General features: G+C 50.5%; 1 protein-coding gene and 1 long non-coding RNA gene across 7 annotated transcripts in view; both read left to right on the top strand.

Moving 5' to 3' along the window:
• Positions 1-4,077, top strand: part of PDE2A (phosphodiesterase 2A) — a 96,761-nt gene extending 92,684 nt beyond the window's left edge. For all 6 annotated transcript variants that reach the window (XM_019975297.2, XM_070803847.1, XM_019975298.2 and 3 more), the window contains 6 exons: positions 962-1,036; positions 1,188-1,287; positions 1,538-1,650; positions 2,018-2,056; positions 2,196-2,302; positions 2,647-4,077. In XM_019975297.2, coding sequence (XP_019830856.2) covers positions 962-1,036; positions 1,188-1,287; positions 1,538-1,650; positions 2,018-2,056; positions 2,196-2,302; positions 2,647-2,857 — 645 coding nt within the window. In that variant the 3' untranslated portion in view covers positions 2,858-4,077. The remainder of the gene's footprint in view (positions 1-961; positions 1,037-1,187; positions 1,288-1,537; positions 1,651-2,017; positions 2,057-2,195; positions 2,303-2,646) is intronic.
• A 1,964-nt stretch (positions 4,078-6,041) lies between these two features.
• LOC139187333 (uncharacterized) overlaps positions 6,042-17,025 on the top strand; it is a 49,803-nt gene continuing 38,819 nt past the window's right edge. Inside the window, exon 1 of the long non-coding RNA XR_011570883.1 lies at positions 6,042-6,436. This is a non-coding gene — a long non-coding RNA (uncharacterized lncRNA). The remainder of the gene's footprint in view (positions 6,437-17,025) is intronic.

Below are 17,025 nucleotides of genomic sequence, written 5' to 3'. Positions count from 1 at the left end.
TGGCCCGGCTCCTCCCCATGCCAAGCCCTGCTTTCCACCCAGACTGGGAGAGCTGCAGCACCCCCAGGGCATGTCTGACTCTTGTTCCTGATGAGCTTGGAAGGGTACCCATGTGGCTGGGGGTGCCAGTCAGGCTGCAGGTTCTGCCCGAGCCCAGGTTTGCCCAGGGAGGCCTTGTAGTTAGCCTGTTTCTCTTTGCATGTCTAAGGACACCCTGTGAAACCCCCTCTGCTCCCAGCTTGGCATGGGCTCCTTGTCCCGTCATGCTCAGTTTTGCCTGAGACTGATTTGTGTCTGCCCACCCCCAATGGAGCTCCTGGAGGCAGAAACAAAATTGGAGACATCTCTGAGTTCCCTGCATCTGGCACAGGGCTTGGCATGAGTGGAAACCAAACTTTCAAGGTTGCCTTGCCCCACTCTGCCCCCAACAACACCCCTCTGGAACTGCTCCTGCTTGCACGCCCCCAGAGACGAGGGACTCGCTTCCTCCTGGGAGGCCTGGTGGCAGCCTGTCTCCTGCCCTCCACGCCCTGGGCTGAGTCGGCTCCTCCTCTGAGTGACAGCCCTTCAGCGTCAGAAGACAGGGGTCTTGCCCTCGCCTCATCACTGCCCTTCCCTGTCAGCATACAAATGTTTCCTGCATGAATTAGTGTCGAAGACTCCAAGGGATCATTTCAGATTCATTCCAGCTTGAGAGGCCCTCAGAGCTCACCTTATCGTGTCCGTCCGACTGACAGCTGAGGAATCTGAGGCTCAGACATGGCCAGGGACTTGCCCAGGGTCATATGGAGGGTCGAAACAGAGCACAGAAAGGGAACTGGCCCCCAGCCCTCGACTCCCCAGTTCTGCCTGCTCTGCTCAGTTTGGGGGCCAGGGCTAGGCTGGCTTGCTTCCTCCCTTGGGGTCAGTGAGAAGGAGCAGCCCCACCCCAGCTGGGCCCCTACCACGCCTCTCCCCACAGAGGCACCACTTCGCTCAGGCCATTGCCATCCTCAACACCCACGGCTGCAACATCTTTGACCACTTCTCCCGGAAGGTGATGGGGCTGGGGGTGGGGGGCAGGGAGTGGGAGCTGGGAGCTGGCCTGATGTGGGAGAGGTAGACCCGAGGGGTGGAGGTTCCTGAGGTTTAGGGGAGTAGGGGATGGGGTGTCTGGGCCTTGACCCTGTACCCCCACCCCCACCCAGGATTATCAGCGCATGTTGGACCTGATGCGGGACATCATCTTGGCCACAGATCTGGCCCACCACCTCCGCATCTTCAAGGACCTCCAAAAGATGGCCGAAGGTGCCTGCCTCTAGCCTGGGTCTCTAGATCGGGGAAGGACCACCAAGAGGGGAACTCGCCTGGAGGGCACCCCCAGGGTTCAGACCCATCCCTTCCAACATCAGCCCACCAGGCAGACCCAGCTCTGCATCCCTGGCTCCCATCCAGGGTGCTGAATTCCCTGTGCCACTTTGGGATGGGCCCTGGGGCCTTGCTCTCAGGGACCCAGGATGCTGGGTCCCTCTCCTTGACCCTGTTCTCTCCCCGACAGTGGGCTATGATCGAACCAACAAGCAGCACCACAGCCTCCTTCTCTGCCTCCTTATGACCTCCTGTGACCTCTCCGACCAGACCAAGGGCTGGAAGACCACGAGGAAGATCGCGGTAAGTGCCACTCCTTGGGAAGGCGCAGGCTGTACACCCTGCCTGGCTCTGTGTGGCTCCTGCAGCCTGCACGCCCTCCCAGTGCTGAGCTCAGCCTGTGGGGAAGACAGAAACCCAGACCACCTCAGGTGACAGTGGAGAGATTGAGAGAGGGGACTGGACTCACTGGGGGGTCACCCAGCAAATCAGTGAGTGGCTGGTGGAAGACGGGCCAGAACCCAGCCACCGTCCTCCTCCCAGGCGAGGGATGGTGAGGACGGGTCCTGAGGTCCCAGTGCCGCAGTTTGCCCCCTTGGGAATGGGCTATGGAGGAGCGTGGGCGGGTGGATCACACTCATAGGAAGTAATGAGAGTGTTGACCTTTCAGGAGCTGATCTACAAAGAGTTCTTCTCCCAGGGAGACTTGGTATGTGGGGTGCGACCTCAGGGTGCCCAGGTTGGGGGAGGGTTCCTAGCCTGGGCCCAGGAGGGGCTGGGTTAGCCTGATCCAGATGTTTCTGGAGCATGGAGAGGGCCAGACAGGCCTGACGACTTGATGCCTGCAGGAGAAGGCCATGGGCAACAGGCCGATGGAGATGATGGACCGTGAGAAGGCCTACATCCCCGAGCTGCAGATCAGCTTCATGGAGCACATCGCAATGCCCATCTACAAGTGAGTGAGCTCAGCGGCCTGCTGGGGACACTGCCCAGGGATGGTATGGGAGTGGGACGGGGCTGGCTGTGGCCATCACAGCAGACACAAGTGCTGCGCTGGCCTGGCCCTGCTCCACCTCATCCACTCCTTGTCTCTGAGCACAGCCGTCTCTTGCTTTGCCCCTAAATGTACCGTTTGCTTTATCCTTGGTCCCTTATGGAAAGAGATGCTCAAGCTCTCCTTGAGCTTCCAGTCTTAAGCCTCATGCTCTTGTGGAAGTTCTACCTGTGGTCCAGCCCTGATATTTCTTGCTGCTCCCAGTCTGCCTTCTGACCTCTAAACCTGCCTCTATCCACCCCCAGGCTGCTGCAAGACCTATTCCCCAAGGCGGCCGAGTTGTACGAACGCGTGGCCTCTAATCGTGAGCACTGGACCAAGGTGTCACACAAGTTCACCATCCGAGGCCTCCCGAGCAACAACTCGTTGGACTTCCTGGACGAGGAGTATGAGGTGCCTGACCTGGATGGCGCTAGGGCTCCCATCAATGGCTGTTGCAGCCTTGATGCTGAGTGAGTCCCTCCTGGGACCCCTCCCTGCCCAGGCCTCCTCCCACAAGCCTCCACGGGCCTGGCCGCACGCCCTGGGACCAGAGCCAAGGGTCCTGGATTCTAGGCCAGGACTTCCCACGTGACCCGGGCGAGGTCTGACCTTCCCGGGCCTCAGCTTTCTTGTCTGTATAATGGAAGACTTCAGCCTCACTGAGACTTTGTCACTTGTCCTCTGAGAGCACAGGGGTAACCAATGAGCAGTGGACCCTGCTCTGCACCTCTGACTGCACCTTGGCAAGTCCCCACCCTCCAGGCCACTCCTTCTCTGAGGCAGCTGGATGGTTTCTTCTGGGCCCCATTCCTGCCCTACCAGACCTGTGCCCTTTCCTGTGGGGGCACCCTCACTGGCTCCCAGGATCCTCAGGCAAGAACATGAGACATCTGAGTGGGCAAAGGGTGGGTCTTAGAGACAGTTATCAGCCTGGCTGGAGGACTAGAAGTAGCCATGGGACCACCTGTGGCCCAGAGGACTGCCTTTGTACTTATGGTGAGGACCGGGACCTGGGGATATAAGGGTCCCAGGAGGACACTGCCAGGGGGCCAGTGCAGTGCTCTGGGGAGAGGGGGCTCAGGAAGAGAGGAGGATAAGAACAGTGAGAAGGAAGGATCCCTGGGTTGGGAGGCAGGCCCAGCATGGGTCAGCCATGCTTCCTCCTGGCTGTGTGACCCTGGGCAAGTCCCTTCCCCTCTCTGCGAAACAGTAGGGTGAGACAATCCATTCTCTAAGACCCCTTTTAGATCCAAGTCCCCATAGTTCTGTGGAGTCCCAGGAGAGGCCACCGAGGGTCCCTGGCCCCCTTGGGCACAGAGCTGACACTGAGTCCCTCAGTGGCCCCCTGAGTATACCCCCTTAGCCGGAGCCCCTTCCCCATTCCTACAGCCAGAGGGGGACCTGGCCTCAGCCTGGCAGGGCCTCTCTCCTCTTCAAGGCCATATCCACCTGTGCCCCGGGGCTTGGGAGACCCCCTAGGGCTGGAGCTCTGGGGTCATCCTGGCCACTGGCTTCTCCTTTCTCTGTTTTGTTCTGTATGTGTTGTGGGGTGGGGGGAGGGGGGCCACCTGCCTTACCTATTCTGAGTTGCCTTTAGAGAGATGCGTTTTTTCTAGGACTCTGTGCAACTGTTGTATATGGTTCCGTGGGCTGACCGCTTTGTACATGAGAATAAATCTATTTCTTTCTACCAACCCTCCGCCACGGGGCTGTCTGCAGGCTTTGTGCATGAGGTTGTTGGTGGTGGGGAAACAGCATCAGGGAAGGCAGATGCCTTTAAGAACTCCCAGGCTACTGGAACTCCCATCCCTGCTGCCTAGCCCCTCTTCTGTGGGAGTCTTGGACCTGTTGGGGTACCCCCAGACCAGTCCTGTGCCAGATTCTGGGTACTGAGGTGGAGATGGCAGATGCAGAGGCCTGAGCATGAGGTGGTTGTTTGTGGACTGGAAATGGACAAATGAGAGACTGAAGCAATCAGGGAGGCTGCCTGCAGGAGGTGACCTGGCGCTCTTTCTAGACCCTCTGTCTGCTGGTCTACCTTAGTCATGCATGCCCTTACAGACAAGGCCTGAGCCTCTGAACCCTCTCCTAGCCACAGGGATACCTGTCTGTGTCCCTGTAAATCCAGCCAAAGGGGTAGCCCTGAGTCTGACTGTGTATCAAATACAGCCCTGGGTTGTGTCTGTGGGGTTGATTTCCCTGCTCTCCTGGCTGTGAGGTTTGCTTCTGCACAGACAGAGGGGCAGACTCCAGACTGGTGACCAGGAGGAAGCTCTGATTGGCAGTCTCCAGACCCCACGCCCACCTTGCCTGGAGCCCTCCCAACTTCTCTCCCTCTTCATTTCTCCCAGATGAGTAAAGGTTGGCATGTTAAGGGGCTGGGCACTAGGCTCTCCTTTCCTGGTGGGGGAGGGTTGGGAGGCAATGGTCCTGTGTTTGCCCACAATGGCCTCAGGGTATCGGCCTTGTCGGTTGACACGTCAGGGTGTCCAGGACCATAGAGCTTGTCTGCATCTCATGCCTGGCAGTTTATTCTGGTTTGGAATCTGTTTCTCTGGCTGAACGGTCCCAGGGCTTCTAGCCTGCCCGTGGGGCTGTGGGGTCCAGGCCCCTCCCCTGCTCAGCCTCTGCTTTGGGCCCCCTGAGTCTGTCCTCTCATAGCACAGACCCCAGGCCAGTCAGTGGGCCCCCAGGTGGGGGTGAGTCACTTCCTGGCTCCAGGCTGACAGAAGAGGATTACTCTAATTGTGCCCAGCTGACACCAGCGTTGGTGTGGGCTAACACAGGTGCCTGTGACCCTCGACCCTGAGAGAGAGAGAGAGAGAGAGAGAGAGAGAGAGTGTGTGTGTGTGTGTGTGTGTGTCCTCTTCCACAGGCCTTTGGGCAAAGTGGAAGCTCAACCTAGGTACCCACCCCTGAGCCTTCCTCTCCTTCCCCCTGTGCCTGCCCTCCCTCGTGGACATTTAATTCTGTTCAAGGCCCATGCTATGACACATCCCTCCTTTCCTCCGAATTAAACAACTCACAGATACCTTCTCCTGCGCTGCAGGACCCTATGCTGAGGCCCAGAGCTAAATTCATCCTCGACCCTGGTCTGGAGGGTCTAACAGCCTGGCAGGGGAGACACAGGCCATGATACCTATGGCCCCAGGCAGGGGCCTGAGAAAACCACAGCGAGGTTTGGAAGATGAGCAGGGGTTTTCCTGCGGGCAAAGGGGGCAAGGCACTCCTGGGAGAAGGAACTGCTCCTACAAACGCTGCTGCTCAGAGAAGGAGAGTGGCTGACACACGAGAATGGAGAGAGCTAAGGCCAGATCAGGGAGGGCCATGAATGCCAGATTGCGGAGTTCAGCTTGACTGTGGGCACTAGGAAATGGGGGCTCAGGCATGCATTTTAGAAGGTCCTGCAAGAAGATGAAGCAAGGACTGCAGGAGAGCAGTTGGGAGGGGATCATCCTAAAGTGGATGCTCAGTGGCCTAGGCTGGGCCAAGGAGGAGTTGAAGACACTTTGCACTCACAGAACTTGTGCTCAATTGGATGGGGGCGGAGGCAGGATTGGCAAGTGCCCTGGAAAAGGAACCTGCTCTTGAACAGCCCTGGGCAGCTGCTCAGGCACCACCCACCCGGGCCACCAGGTGCTGGGTGGAGTCTCTGGCAGGAGGTGAGTCCCCAGGGAAGATGGGTGGGGCAGCTGTTTGGGGGCTGCCAGGGGTGGGGGCCGGAGGAAGGTGGGAGGAGGACCCTGCTTCTGCAGAGCCTGCAGGCAGTTCTCACCCGGTTGGAGAATACAGGCCTAGGCCCCCCAGGGCTCCTGGTAACTGCCCTGCCCTCCAACTTAATGGTTTCATTTTACAGGAAACCACGATTCTGGGCATAGACAATATTATCTCGTTCTGCAGACTAGAAAGGTGAAGTCCAGGAGGTTAAGTAATCAGCCAAGGTTGGGATGTGAGCCTGACTCCTCTCCAAGGGCTCTTCTCTGGGATAGAGGAAGGAGATTCAGGAGCGTAAGGTCTCCGTCTGCCTCCTCAGGACTGTGGCAGGAAGGAGTGGTGAGCAAGTGGACTGGGGCCCCTGAGAAGGGTTTGGGATCAGCGCTGTGTGCCTGTGTGTTGCGGGGAGCGGGTGGGGCACATGAAAGGGCGTGAAGAGGCTGGTGGCGTGTAGCGCTGCTTATGGCCACCAGGTGGCGCCGAGCCCCCGCTGGCCTCACCTCCCCGGAGGTCTGAGAAGGGCAGGTGGCAGGTGTGTGATGGGGGCTAACCTCACTCCTGTCCACGCGCTCACTGACTGGGGTGATGAGTTCGCTGGAGGCCTTCGGGGTACAGGAGGGTATGTTGTGTGAGTAAAATATGCTTATAGACGGCACAGCCAGATTGTTCTCTGAGGGCGTACCAGACGGGAAGTACACCCTCAAGTTTGAAGACTGGCGGGGTAGACCCGAGAAAGAAGGTGTTGCTACTCCCTGACAAGATGGCTGCCACCCTCCATTCCTAAATCATCCCTGGAGAAACCATAGGACTGGGTAGGAAGCGGGAAGCATGGAATCCTGGGAACTAACAAAAAATAGTCTGGGGTGCAGTGGGGTGGGAGTTGGGGAGAGGTAAAAGTGAGGAGCTGGGTTGGCAGAAAGCACGTGCCTCAGGCCTGTTGCCTTGGACAGTCAACCGTTGCCTGTCCGCTCGCTTCTACACAAACTCCTGGGGCTTCTTCATCTTCTCTTGAGAGTAGCTGGAGGAAAAGAACCATCGCTTGACTGGGGGGCTCTCCCAAGGATGGACAGGATTATTGTCCCCTTTGTGGGCAAGAGAAACTGAGGCCAGAAGCTCAGCTGATGGGAGCCTCCCTCAGAGTAAAATCAGATCCAGGGTCAGATGAGGAGGCTGGGACCAGGAAATGGCAGGGACCTTTAAGTCCACACAGAGATCCAGAGGTAGCGTAGGGATGGGCACCAGCTCCCAATTTCTGGCTCAGGGCTCCCCACCACCTTTCCCAGGGATGGCAGTCTCTGCTTCTTCAGGTCCCACCTAGAACTCACGTTTCAGACCAGACCTGGAGAGCTGGTCTGTGTCTCGCACATCACTGCCCCCGCCTCGGCCCTGTGCTGGGGACAGGGTGCGGGAGGGGATGTGCGGGTTAAAATCGCTGACCCTCTTTTCTCTCCACATCTGCCGCCTGAACCATTCCTCTGGCTCTCAGCTGAGACTTCCCGGGCAGTGTGTGCCTGCTGGGTGTGTGTGGCTTCTCTCCTCAGTTAGGAAGCCTGGTAAGGGCAGGAACACATCTGCCTCAGCTTTGATTTCCCACATCCCTCCTCAGTGTAGGCGTCCCAGGCGGCACAGTGGAAAAGAATCTGCCTGTCAATGCAGGAGACTCGAGAGATGTGGGTTCCCTCTCTGGGTTGGGAAGACCCCTGAATTAGGAAATAGCAACCCACTAAGGTATGGCAACCCACTCCAGTACTCTTGCCTGGAAAATCCCATGGACGGAGGAGCCTGGTAGGCTGCAGGCCATGGGGTCGCTAAGAGTCGGACACGACTGAGCGACTTCACTTTCACTTTTCACTTTCATGCATTGGAGAAGGAAATGGCAACCTACTCCAGTGTTCTTGCCTGGAGAATCCCAGGGACGGGGGAGCCTGGTGGGCTGCTGTCTATGGGATCGCACAGAGTCAGACATGACTGAAGCGACTTAGCAGCAGCAGCAAGGTATCCTTGCCTGGGAAATTCCATGGACAGAGGAGCCTGGCAGTCTACAGTCCATGGGGTCACAAAGAGCGGACCTGACTGAGGGACTGAGTACACACAGGAGCTCAAAACAGGTGTGTTGACTGACAGCGGCAGTCAGGATTCCAATGCATGTATTAATCAAAACTCAGCTGAACAATGAGGGAGGCCCTCTGAAATTCTCTAGAATTATCTCTCTGCATCTCTTTCATCTCTGGTACTCCACCCCGTAAACTCTTGCCAACCAGCCTCTTCAGAGTCACAGCTCCATCTCCTTAAGTTAAGGGGACTTCCAGGGTTCATCCTGCCTGCATGGTGGCCTCTCCAGGCGGTGTGGGCAGTGGTAGTGTTTACACGTGTCTTCTGCTCCTTAGGATCCCAATCATTATCTGATAACCAATGCCTTGAAAACCTTTCTTTCAAACATTGTGTCCAGTTTTGTTGTTATTTCAGGCAGGAAGCTAAATCTAGTCTTTATTAGTCCATCTTTGATGGGAGTGTAAGTCTGTTTTTTAACTTTCATTGCACTGTAGTACACCATGTAGGAATGTTGACAGACATCATTATTATTATTGGCAGTACCACACGGCAGGTGGAATCTTAGTTTCCTGCCCAAGGATCAAACCCGGGCCCCCTGTATTGGAAGCTCTGAGTATTAACCACTGGACCACCAGGGAAGTCCCTTGACAGACATTTGGATATGAATGTCTTGGCAATTAGAAACACTGGTCCTGGACTTCCCTGGTGGTGCAGTGGTTAAGAATCTGCCTGCCAATGACGAGGAGACAGGGTTAATCCCTGGTCCAGGAAGATTCAACATGCGGCAGGGCAACTGAGCCCATGTGCTGCAGCTACTGAGCCCAGGCTCTAGGGCCCGAGACCACAATGCCTGAGCCGGCAAGCCCTAGAGCCCGTGCTCCACAACGAGAGAAGCCACCGCAGTGAGGAGCCTGCACGCTGCAACTAGAGAAGGCCTGCCCACGGCAAGGAAGACCCAGTGCAGACAATATAAATAATTAAATTAAAAAGAAAAAGGAATCCCATGACTGTTCTTGTGTATGTGTATATATTGAGTATTCCATTATATGAATATCTTCGTCTACCTCTATTGTTGATATATAGCTTCTACTTCACAAGTGAGACCATTCCTTTCTATGTGAAAACATTCTATTTCCTTTAGAGTAGGTCTGCTGAGATGAATTCTCCTGGTTTTTGTTAGTTTAACAATGTCTTCATTTTTCCTTTTTTTTCCCCCCCTTATTCTTGGAGGATTTTTTTTTTCTTTCTTTCTTGGCCTTGCTGTGCATTTTGTGGGATTGTAGTTCCCTGACCAGGGATTGAATCTACACCCTCAGCAGTGAACATGTGGAATTCTAACCACTAGATAGCCAGGGAATTCCCTTGAAGGATGTTTTTGAAGATATTGAATTCTAGGTTAGGTAGTATTTTCTTTCAGCACATTCTGTTCTCTTTCTGACTTTCGTTATTTCTGACAATGTTACAGCTGACAGATCAGCTATCAGTCTTATTGTGTCTTTGAAAGTAATGCATCTCTTTCTCTGGCTGCTTTTTAGATTTTATCTTTGTTTTTGTTTTTCAGCAGTTTTACTGCAATGTGCTTAGGTATGGTTTTCTTTATATTTAGTCTACTTGAGATTCGTAATGTGTCTTGAATCCATGATGATTTTTCCTTTCTTCAGTTCAATCCTCATCAAGTGTAGATAAGTCATTTCTCATAATTCAATGCATGCTAAGAAGGTTCTAGAAAATTTTACTGAAATCCTGGAATAAAAAGAAAGAATGATGCAGTGGTGGGGAAAATATTTTTAATCAACCACTAGATTCTTCTCTGGCTTCAAATTCACACTCCTCATCAGGAGAGAAGGGTGGTCAGTGGTGGTCTCTCTCCTTAGCTCCTGATCTGTAACCAAGGATCTGTCCCGACCAACATCCCTACCTGGAATCAAGACTTTCCACCATTTGTCTGGTGACTGATGAGAAGGAAAAACTTTTTCTCTCTAAATTTTGCCTCTCAGTCAGCACATTAAAAAAAAAAATTTTTTTTTTTTTTTTTTGGCAGTGCCACTCAGCACGTGGGATCTAGATCCCCGACCAGGGATGGAACCCGTGTCCCCTACATTGTAACTGTGGAGTCTTAACCACTGGACCACCAGATGTCCCAATACCGACATTTTAATACAGAACAGTTTAGTATCTCATTGTTTAGGACTTCTGCAAATCAGAATAAGAGTTTGGATTTACCACTGAAGGAAGTCCCTCCATGATAGTAAGTATATTCCTAACAGATGAGTTCCAGCCCAACAGAATAAAGAAGAACCAGTGGGCAGCCGGGGTTCCCCTGACCTGGCAGGTTTCTTACTCCTTGCTTTGACCATTAGGCTTCAAGTACACCTGTATGAGGAGGTAGGGGAGCTTCAGGGAGCAACCTTCACTCTTGTATCTGTGTCTACCGGCTCATCTGCATCTGGGCAAAGCCTGTGTGTGCTGACCCAGCTCACTGGTCCATATATCTTCCCTAAATATAAACATCCAATTGCCCAATCCCTTCTAGATAGCCTTCCTGTGTTATAGAGACTGGAAAACTAAAGTAACATTTCCCACACTCCACATAGGTCTCACCTGTAACCTGGGTCCTATATGAAGGTGTTCCCAATGAGATGTGGAGGTGGAAGGAAATTACGGGCATTGATGGCTGCATGCAGGTAGATAATATCACCTGGAAAGCATCTGTGATGCGGGTGTCTGGGTGTCTGAGGCACATCTGTGGAGGAGTTTTTTAACAGCTAGCACCTCATGTAGGTGCCAAGCAACAGATGGCAAGATGGTGATATTTTCACTAGAAAATTCCCCTGATGGGGATGAGCATTTTGGCTGGCTGCATTGGCACTGACTTTTAATGCTGTGTAGCACTGAACCCAATTCTCCTCTTCTGCTTAATCCTGTGTGGTTTATGGTATAGACAAATAAGAACCTCAACTAATGGTTCTTGAAGCACTGATCCCATTGGCTGTCCATCTTCCCCAATAAAAAGTGAGCTCTCTGAGGGGAGTGACTAGTACCTAACAGCCTAAGACAGAGTAGGCACTCAGCAAAATTTATCAATGGCTTAAGTGAAATGTTGTTTAGTCACTAAGTCATGTTTGACTCTTTTGCAACCCCATGGATTATAGCCTGCCAGGCTTTTCTATCCATGCAATTTCCTAAGCAACGATACTAGAGTGAGTTGCCATTTCCTACTCCAGGACATCTTCCTGACCCAGGGATCGAATCCAGGTGTTCTGCAATTAGCAGGCAGATTCTTTACCACTGAGCCACCCAGGAAATGTTAGGCATTAAAAATCCAACCTGAGAGACTGCATCCTCTAATAGGTCTGGGGCTGACCTGCATATCTTGAGGGGTATCTCAGTAGTGATCATGGGCATGTAAGAGTTACCACATTCAACTGAAGGATATAGTCTTCTCAGTAAAACCATGCTAGCATGACGAACAGTCAGACTTCCCATAAGAGGAGATCATGTTCATAGTGAAGTCAGGCTTGCGTGACCAGCGCTGAACATCAATCAAAACAAACTGACTTCTACAACAACAGCAGGTTCCAGGACACAAAACAATATTCACTAAGCATAAGCATACAGAAGTCAGACAGAGAAAAATAACTGTATTTATATTATATCATCATCAAATCAATTTAAAACTATCACCAATGGAAAATTTCCTCCTAAAGAAATGTCACCATAAACTGTACTTTGTTTTCATCTCTTCAGGAGACCTGTGACCTCTTAGCCCTAGGTCCTCTTAACAGTCAAAGCCAGGCCCCTAGTTTTATGTACTTTCTATCTCTTAACAACTCTTCTAAGTTGCTGGGTGGGATTACCCGGACCCTCTCAGTGACTGGCAGATGTTCTACCAAGGGAAGCAAGGGAAGTACCATCAAGGGTAGAGCACAGTGGTACAGGACGTGGTATCTGGCATCAGGCAGACCTGGACCAAGTCTCTGCTCTGTCGGTTCCCTCCTGTGAGACTGTGCAAGGCACTTACCTTCCCTGAGTCTCAATGGCCTCATTTATAAAATGGGAAGAAGAGTAAACCTTCCTGAGACTGTCGTGAGGATTAACTGAGAAAAGAAGACAGGAGAGACTTTGGCCACTGTCAAAGCTGCCAGCTGTGAGACCGCAGGGCTCTATCAGGGTGCATTTCTGGGAATGAGGAGCATGAATTCATCTTTGACGAAAGCTGAGCAGTCAGGAAGCTTCCCATCAGGAAGCTTCCATATGCCTCTTATCCTTCTCCATCAGAGGGCAGACAGAATGAAAGCCACAATCACAAAAAACTAACCAATCTGATCACATGGATCATAGCCTTGTCTAACTCAATGAAACTATAAGCCATGCTGTGTAGGGCCACCCAAGATGGATGGGTCGTGGTAGAGAGTTCTGACAAAATGTGCTGTGTTGGAGGAGAGAATGGCAAACCACTTCAGTATTCTCGCCTTGAGAACCCCATGAACAGTGTGAAAAGGCAAAAAGTATGACACTGAAAGAGGAACTCTCCAGGTTGGTAGGTGCCCAATATGCTACTGGAGATCAGTGGAGAAATAACTCCAGAAAGAATGAAGAGACAGAGCCAAAGCAAAAGCAACACGCAGTTGTGGATGTGACTGGTGATGGAAGTAAAGTCCAATGCTATAAAGAGCAATATTGCATAGGAACCTGGAATATTAGGTCCATGAATCAAGGCAAATTGAAAGTGGTCAAACAGGAGATGGCAAGAGTGAACGTCGACATTCTAGGAATCAGTGAACTAAAATGGACTGGAATGGGTGAATTTAACTCAGATGACCATTATATCTACTGGGCAAGAATCCCTTAGAAGAAATGGAGTAGCCATCATAGTCAACAAAAGAGTCCAAAATGTAGTACTTGGATGCAGTCTCAAAAACGACAGAATGATCTCTGTTCATTTCCAAGGCAAATCATTCAATATCATAGTAATCCAAGTCTATGCCCTGACCAGTAATACTGAACAAGCTGAAATTGAACAGTTCTATGAAGACCTATAAGACCTTCTAGAACTAACACTCAAAAAAGACGTCCTTTTCATTATAGGGGACTGGAATGCAAAAGTAGGAAGTCAAGAGCTACCTGGAGTCACAGGCAAATTTGGCCTTGGAGTACAAAACAAAGCAGGTCAAAGGCTAATAAAGTTTTGCCAAGAGAACACACTGGTCATAGCAAACACCCTCTTCTAACAACACAAGAGAAGACTCTACACATGGACATCACCAGATGGTCAATACCAAAATCAGGTTGATTATATTCTTTGCAGCCAAAGATGGAGAAGCTCTATATAGTCAGCAAAAACAAGACCATGAGCTGATTGTGGCTCAGATCATGAACTCCTTATTGTCAAATTTAGACTTAAATGGAAGAAAGTAGGGAAAACCACTAGACCATTCAGGTATGACCTAAATCAAATCCCTTATGATTATACAGTGGAAGTGACAAATAGATTCAAGGGATTAGATCTGACAGAGTGCCTGAAGAACTATGGATGGAGGTTTGTGACATTGTACAGGAGGCATTGATCAAGATCATCCCCAAGAAAAAGAAATGCAAAAAGGAAAAATGGTTGTCTGACAAGGCCTTACAAATAGCTGAGAAAAGAAAAGATGCAAAGGCAAAGGAGAAAAGGAAAGATAAACCCATTTGAATGCAGAGTTCCAAAGGATAGCAAGGAGAGATAAGAAAGCCTTCCTCAGTGATCAATGCAAAGAAATAAAGGAAAATAGTAAAATGGGAAAGACTAGAGATCTCTTCAAGAAAATTAGAGATACCAAGGGAACATTTCATGCAAAGATGGGCACAATAAAGGACAGAAATGGTATGGACCTAACAGAAGCAGAAGATATTAAGAGGAGGTGGTAAGAATATACAGAAGAACTATACAAAAAAGATCTTCATGACCCAGATAACCACAATGGTGTGATCACTCACCTAGAGCCAGACATCCTGGAATGCAAAGTCAAGTGGGCCTTAGGAAGCATCACTACAAACAAAGCTAGTGGAGGTTATGGAATTCCAGTTGAGCTATTTCAAATCCTAAAAGATGATGCTATGAAAGTGCTGCACTCAATATGCCAGCAAATCTGAAAACTCAGCAGTGTGGCCACAGGACTGGAAAAGATCGATTTTCATTCCAATCCCAAAGAAAGACAATGCCAAAGAATGTTCAAACTACTGTAGAATTGCAGTCATCTCATACACTAGCAAAGTAATGCTCAAAATTCTCCAAGCCAGGCTTCAATAGCACATGAACCATGAACTTCCAGATAGTCAAGCTGGTTTAGAAAAGGCAGAGGAGCCAGAGATCAAATTGCCAACATCTGTTGGATCATCAAAAAAGCAAAAGAGTTCCAGAAAAAATCTACTTCTGCTTATTGACTACACCAAAGCCTTTGACTGTGTGGATCACCACAAACTGTGGAAAATTCTTCAAGAGATGGGAATACCAGACCACCTGACCTGCCTCCTGAGAAATCTGTATGCAGGTCAAGAAGCAACAGTTAGAACTGGACATGGAACAGCAGACTGGTTCCATATAGGGAAAGGAGTATGTCAAGGCTGTATATTGCCATGCAGAATGTACATGTACTTCTATGCAGAGTACATCATGAGAAATGCTGGGCTGGATGAAGCACACGCTGGAATCAAGATTGCCGGGAGAAATATCAATAACCTCAGATATGCAGATGATACCACCCTTATGGCAGAAAATGAACTAAAGAACCTCTTGATAAAAGTGAAAGAGGAGAGTGAAAAGGTTGGCTTAAAACTCAACATTCAAAAAACTAAGATCATGGCATCTGGTCCCATCACTTCATGGGAAATAGATGGGGAAACAATGGCAACAGTAACGCACTTTATTTTGGGATGCTCCAATATCACTGCAGATGGTGACTGCAGCCATGAAATTAAAAGATCCTTGCTCCTTGGAAGAAAAGTTATGACCAACCTAGACAGCATATTAAAAAGCAGACACATTACTTTGCCGACCAAGGTCCATCTAGTCAAAGCTATGGTTTTTCCAGTAGACATATATGGATGTGAGAGTTGGACTATAAAGAAAACCGAGCGCCGAAGCATTGATGCTTTGGAACTGTGGTATTGGAGAAGACTCTTGAGAGTCCCTTGGACTGCAAGGAGATCCAACCAGTCAATCATAAAGGAAATCAGTTCTGAATATTCATTGGAAGGACTGATGCTGAAGCTGAAACTCCAATACTTTGGCCACCTGACTTGTTTGAAAAGACCCTGATGGTGGGAAAGATTGAAGACGGAAGAAGAAGGGGATGACAGAGGATGAGATGGTTGGATGGCATCACTGACTCAATGGACATGAGTTTGAGTAAGCTCCAGGAGTTGGTGATGGACAGGGAAGCCTGGCGTGTTGCATAGTCCATGGGGTTGCAAAGAGTCGGACATGACTGAGCAACTGAACTGAATTGAGCAGTCAGCAGAAGGGTCTCAAGCAGAAGACTTCAGCCTCAGATCCAGAAAGAGCAGGTTCAAAAGAGTTTGAGAGAGGTGGGACTTCCCTGGTGGTCCAGTGGTTAAGACTCTACCCTCCCAACGCAGGGGACCCAGATTCGATCCTTGGTTAGGGAACTAGATCCTGCGTACTGCAACTAAGGTCCTGTGTGCTGGCACACACTCCTTTAAAAAAAGGAGTTTGAAAGAGGTAACTGTGGCTTTAGGGTTAGTATATTGAATTGTGTCCCCCAAATATATATTCAACTCCCAACCCTCAGTACTTGTGAATATGATCTTATTTGGATAGAGGGCCTTTGGGGATGAGATTAAGTTAGGATGAGGTTCTTATGAGAACAAAGAAATTGGACACAGAGACACATAGGAGAAAGGCCACGCAAAGACAGAGGCAGAGAGACTGGAGTGATGCTGCCATAGCCGAGCAACATCAAGGATTGCCAGCAACCACAGAAGCCAGGAGAGAGACAAGGAAAGTCCACCCCCTAGAGCCTCTAGAGAGAGCAAGGTCCTGCCAACACTGTGTTTTACAACTTCTAGCCTCTAGAATCATGAGAGAATACATTTCTTTTGTTTGAAGCCTCCTCATTTATGGTACTTTGTTGTGGCAGCCCAAGGAAAAGATACAATGAATGAAGCAGGGGACACGGTACCTCAGCTCACAGGGAGCAGGTGGACTGGAGGGAGGAGGGGACATAGCTGACCATCATTTTCCAGCTTTTGTGTCTTGGGGCCACCTGACAGGACACCAAATCACTGAAGACACTCAAAGTGGGACAGCTCTTCAGTACAGTCCATGATTTATGCTCCAGACCCTTTCTTCTGTACCAGGCAAGGCTTGGGCCCCTCTAGGCCACATCTGTCCTCAGTTCTTTCTCCTCTCCTGTCCTCCTTGCCTCACTCCCTTATGGTTGTTTCTGATAAGCACTCCCGTCCCTATAAGCCATGTGGTCACGATTGCTCAGAGTGTTCGGTACACACTTGCCCAGCCCTGTGCTGGCTGCTAGGGGGCAGGGGAGACAGAGAATTTACAACAAGACCCTTCCCTAAGGGATCTCACAGTAAGGTGAGTGAAACATTAATTTGTTGATTAATCAACTAATTAATTAAATAAGCACACAAAACAGACTATGTGCCATCCCTGGCTGGGCATTGGAAAGGCTGCAGAAGGAGTAACAGAACCAGATAACAAGCTTGTAGAGGACTAGTCAATCAAACTGAGACAGGCTGGGGCCTGGGACCCCTTACTGGAGTGCTTGCACCTGGATAAAGTTCTCCTTGAACAACAGAATGCAAAGAAAATATAAGGGACTAAAAGCTACTACGAGCATGTGCAGTTGGGGCAATCA

The sequence above is a fragment of the Bos indicus genome, chromosome 15, assembly GCF_029378745.1.
Source record: "Bos indicus isolate NIAB-ARS_2022 breed Sahiwal x Tharparkar chromosome 15, NIAB-ARS_B.indTharparkar_mat_pri_1.0, whole genome shotgun sequence".
Taxonomy (NCBI): domain Eukaryota; kingdom Metazoa; phylum Chordata; class Mammalia; order Artiodactyla; family Bovidae; genus Bos; species Bos indicus.
Note: the sequence above shows the minus strand (reverse complement) of the source record. Positions and strands in the feature narration are given on the sequence as shown.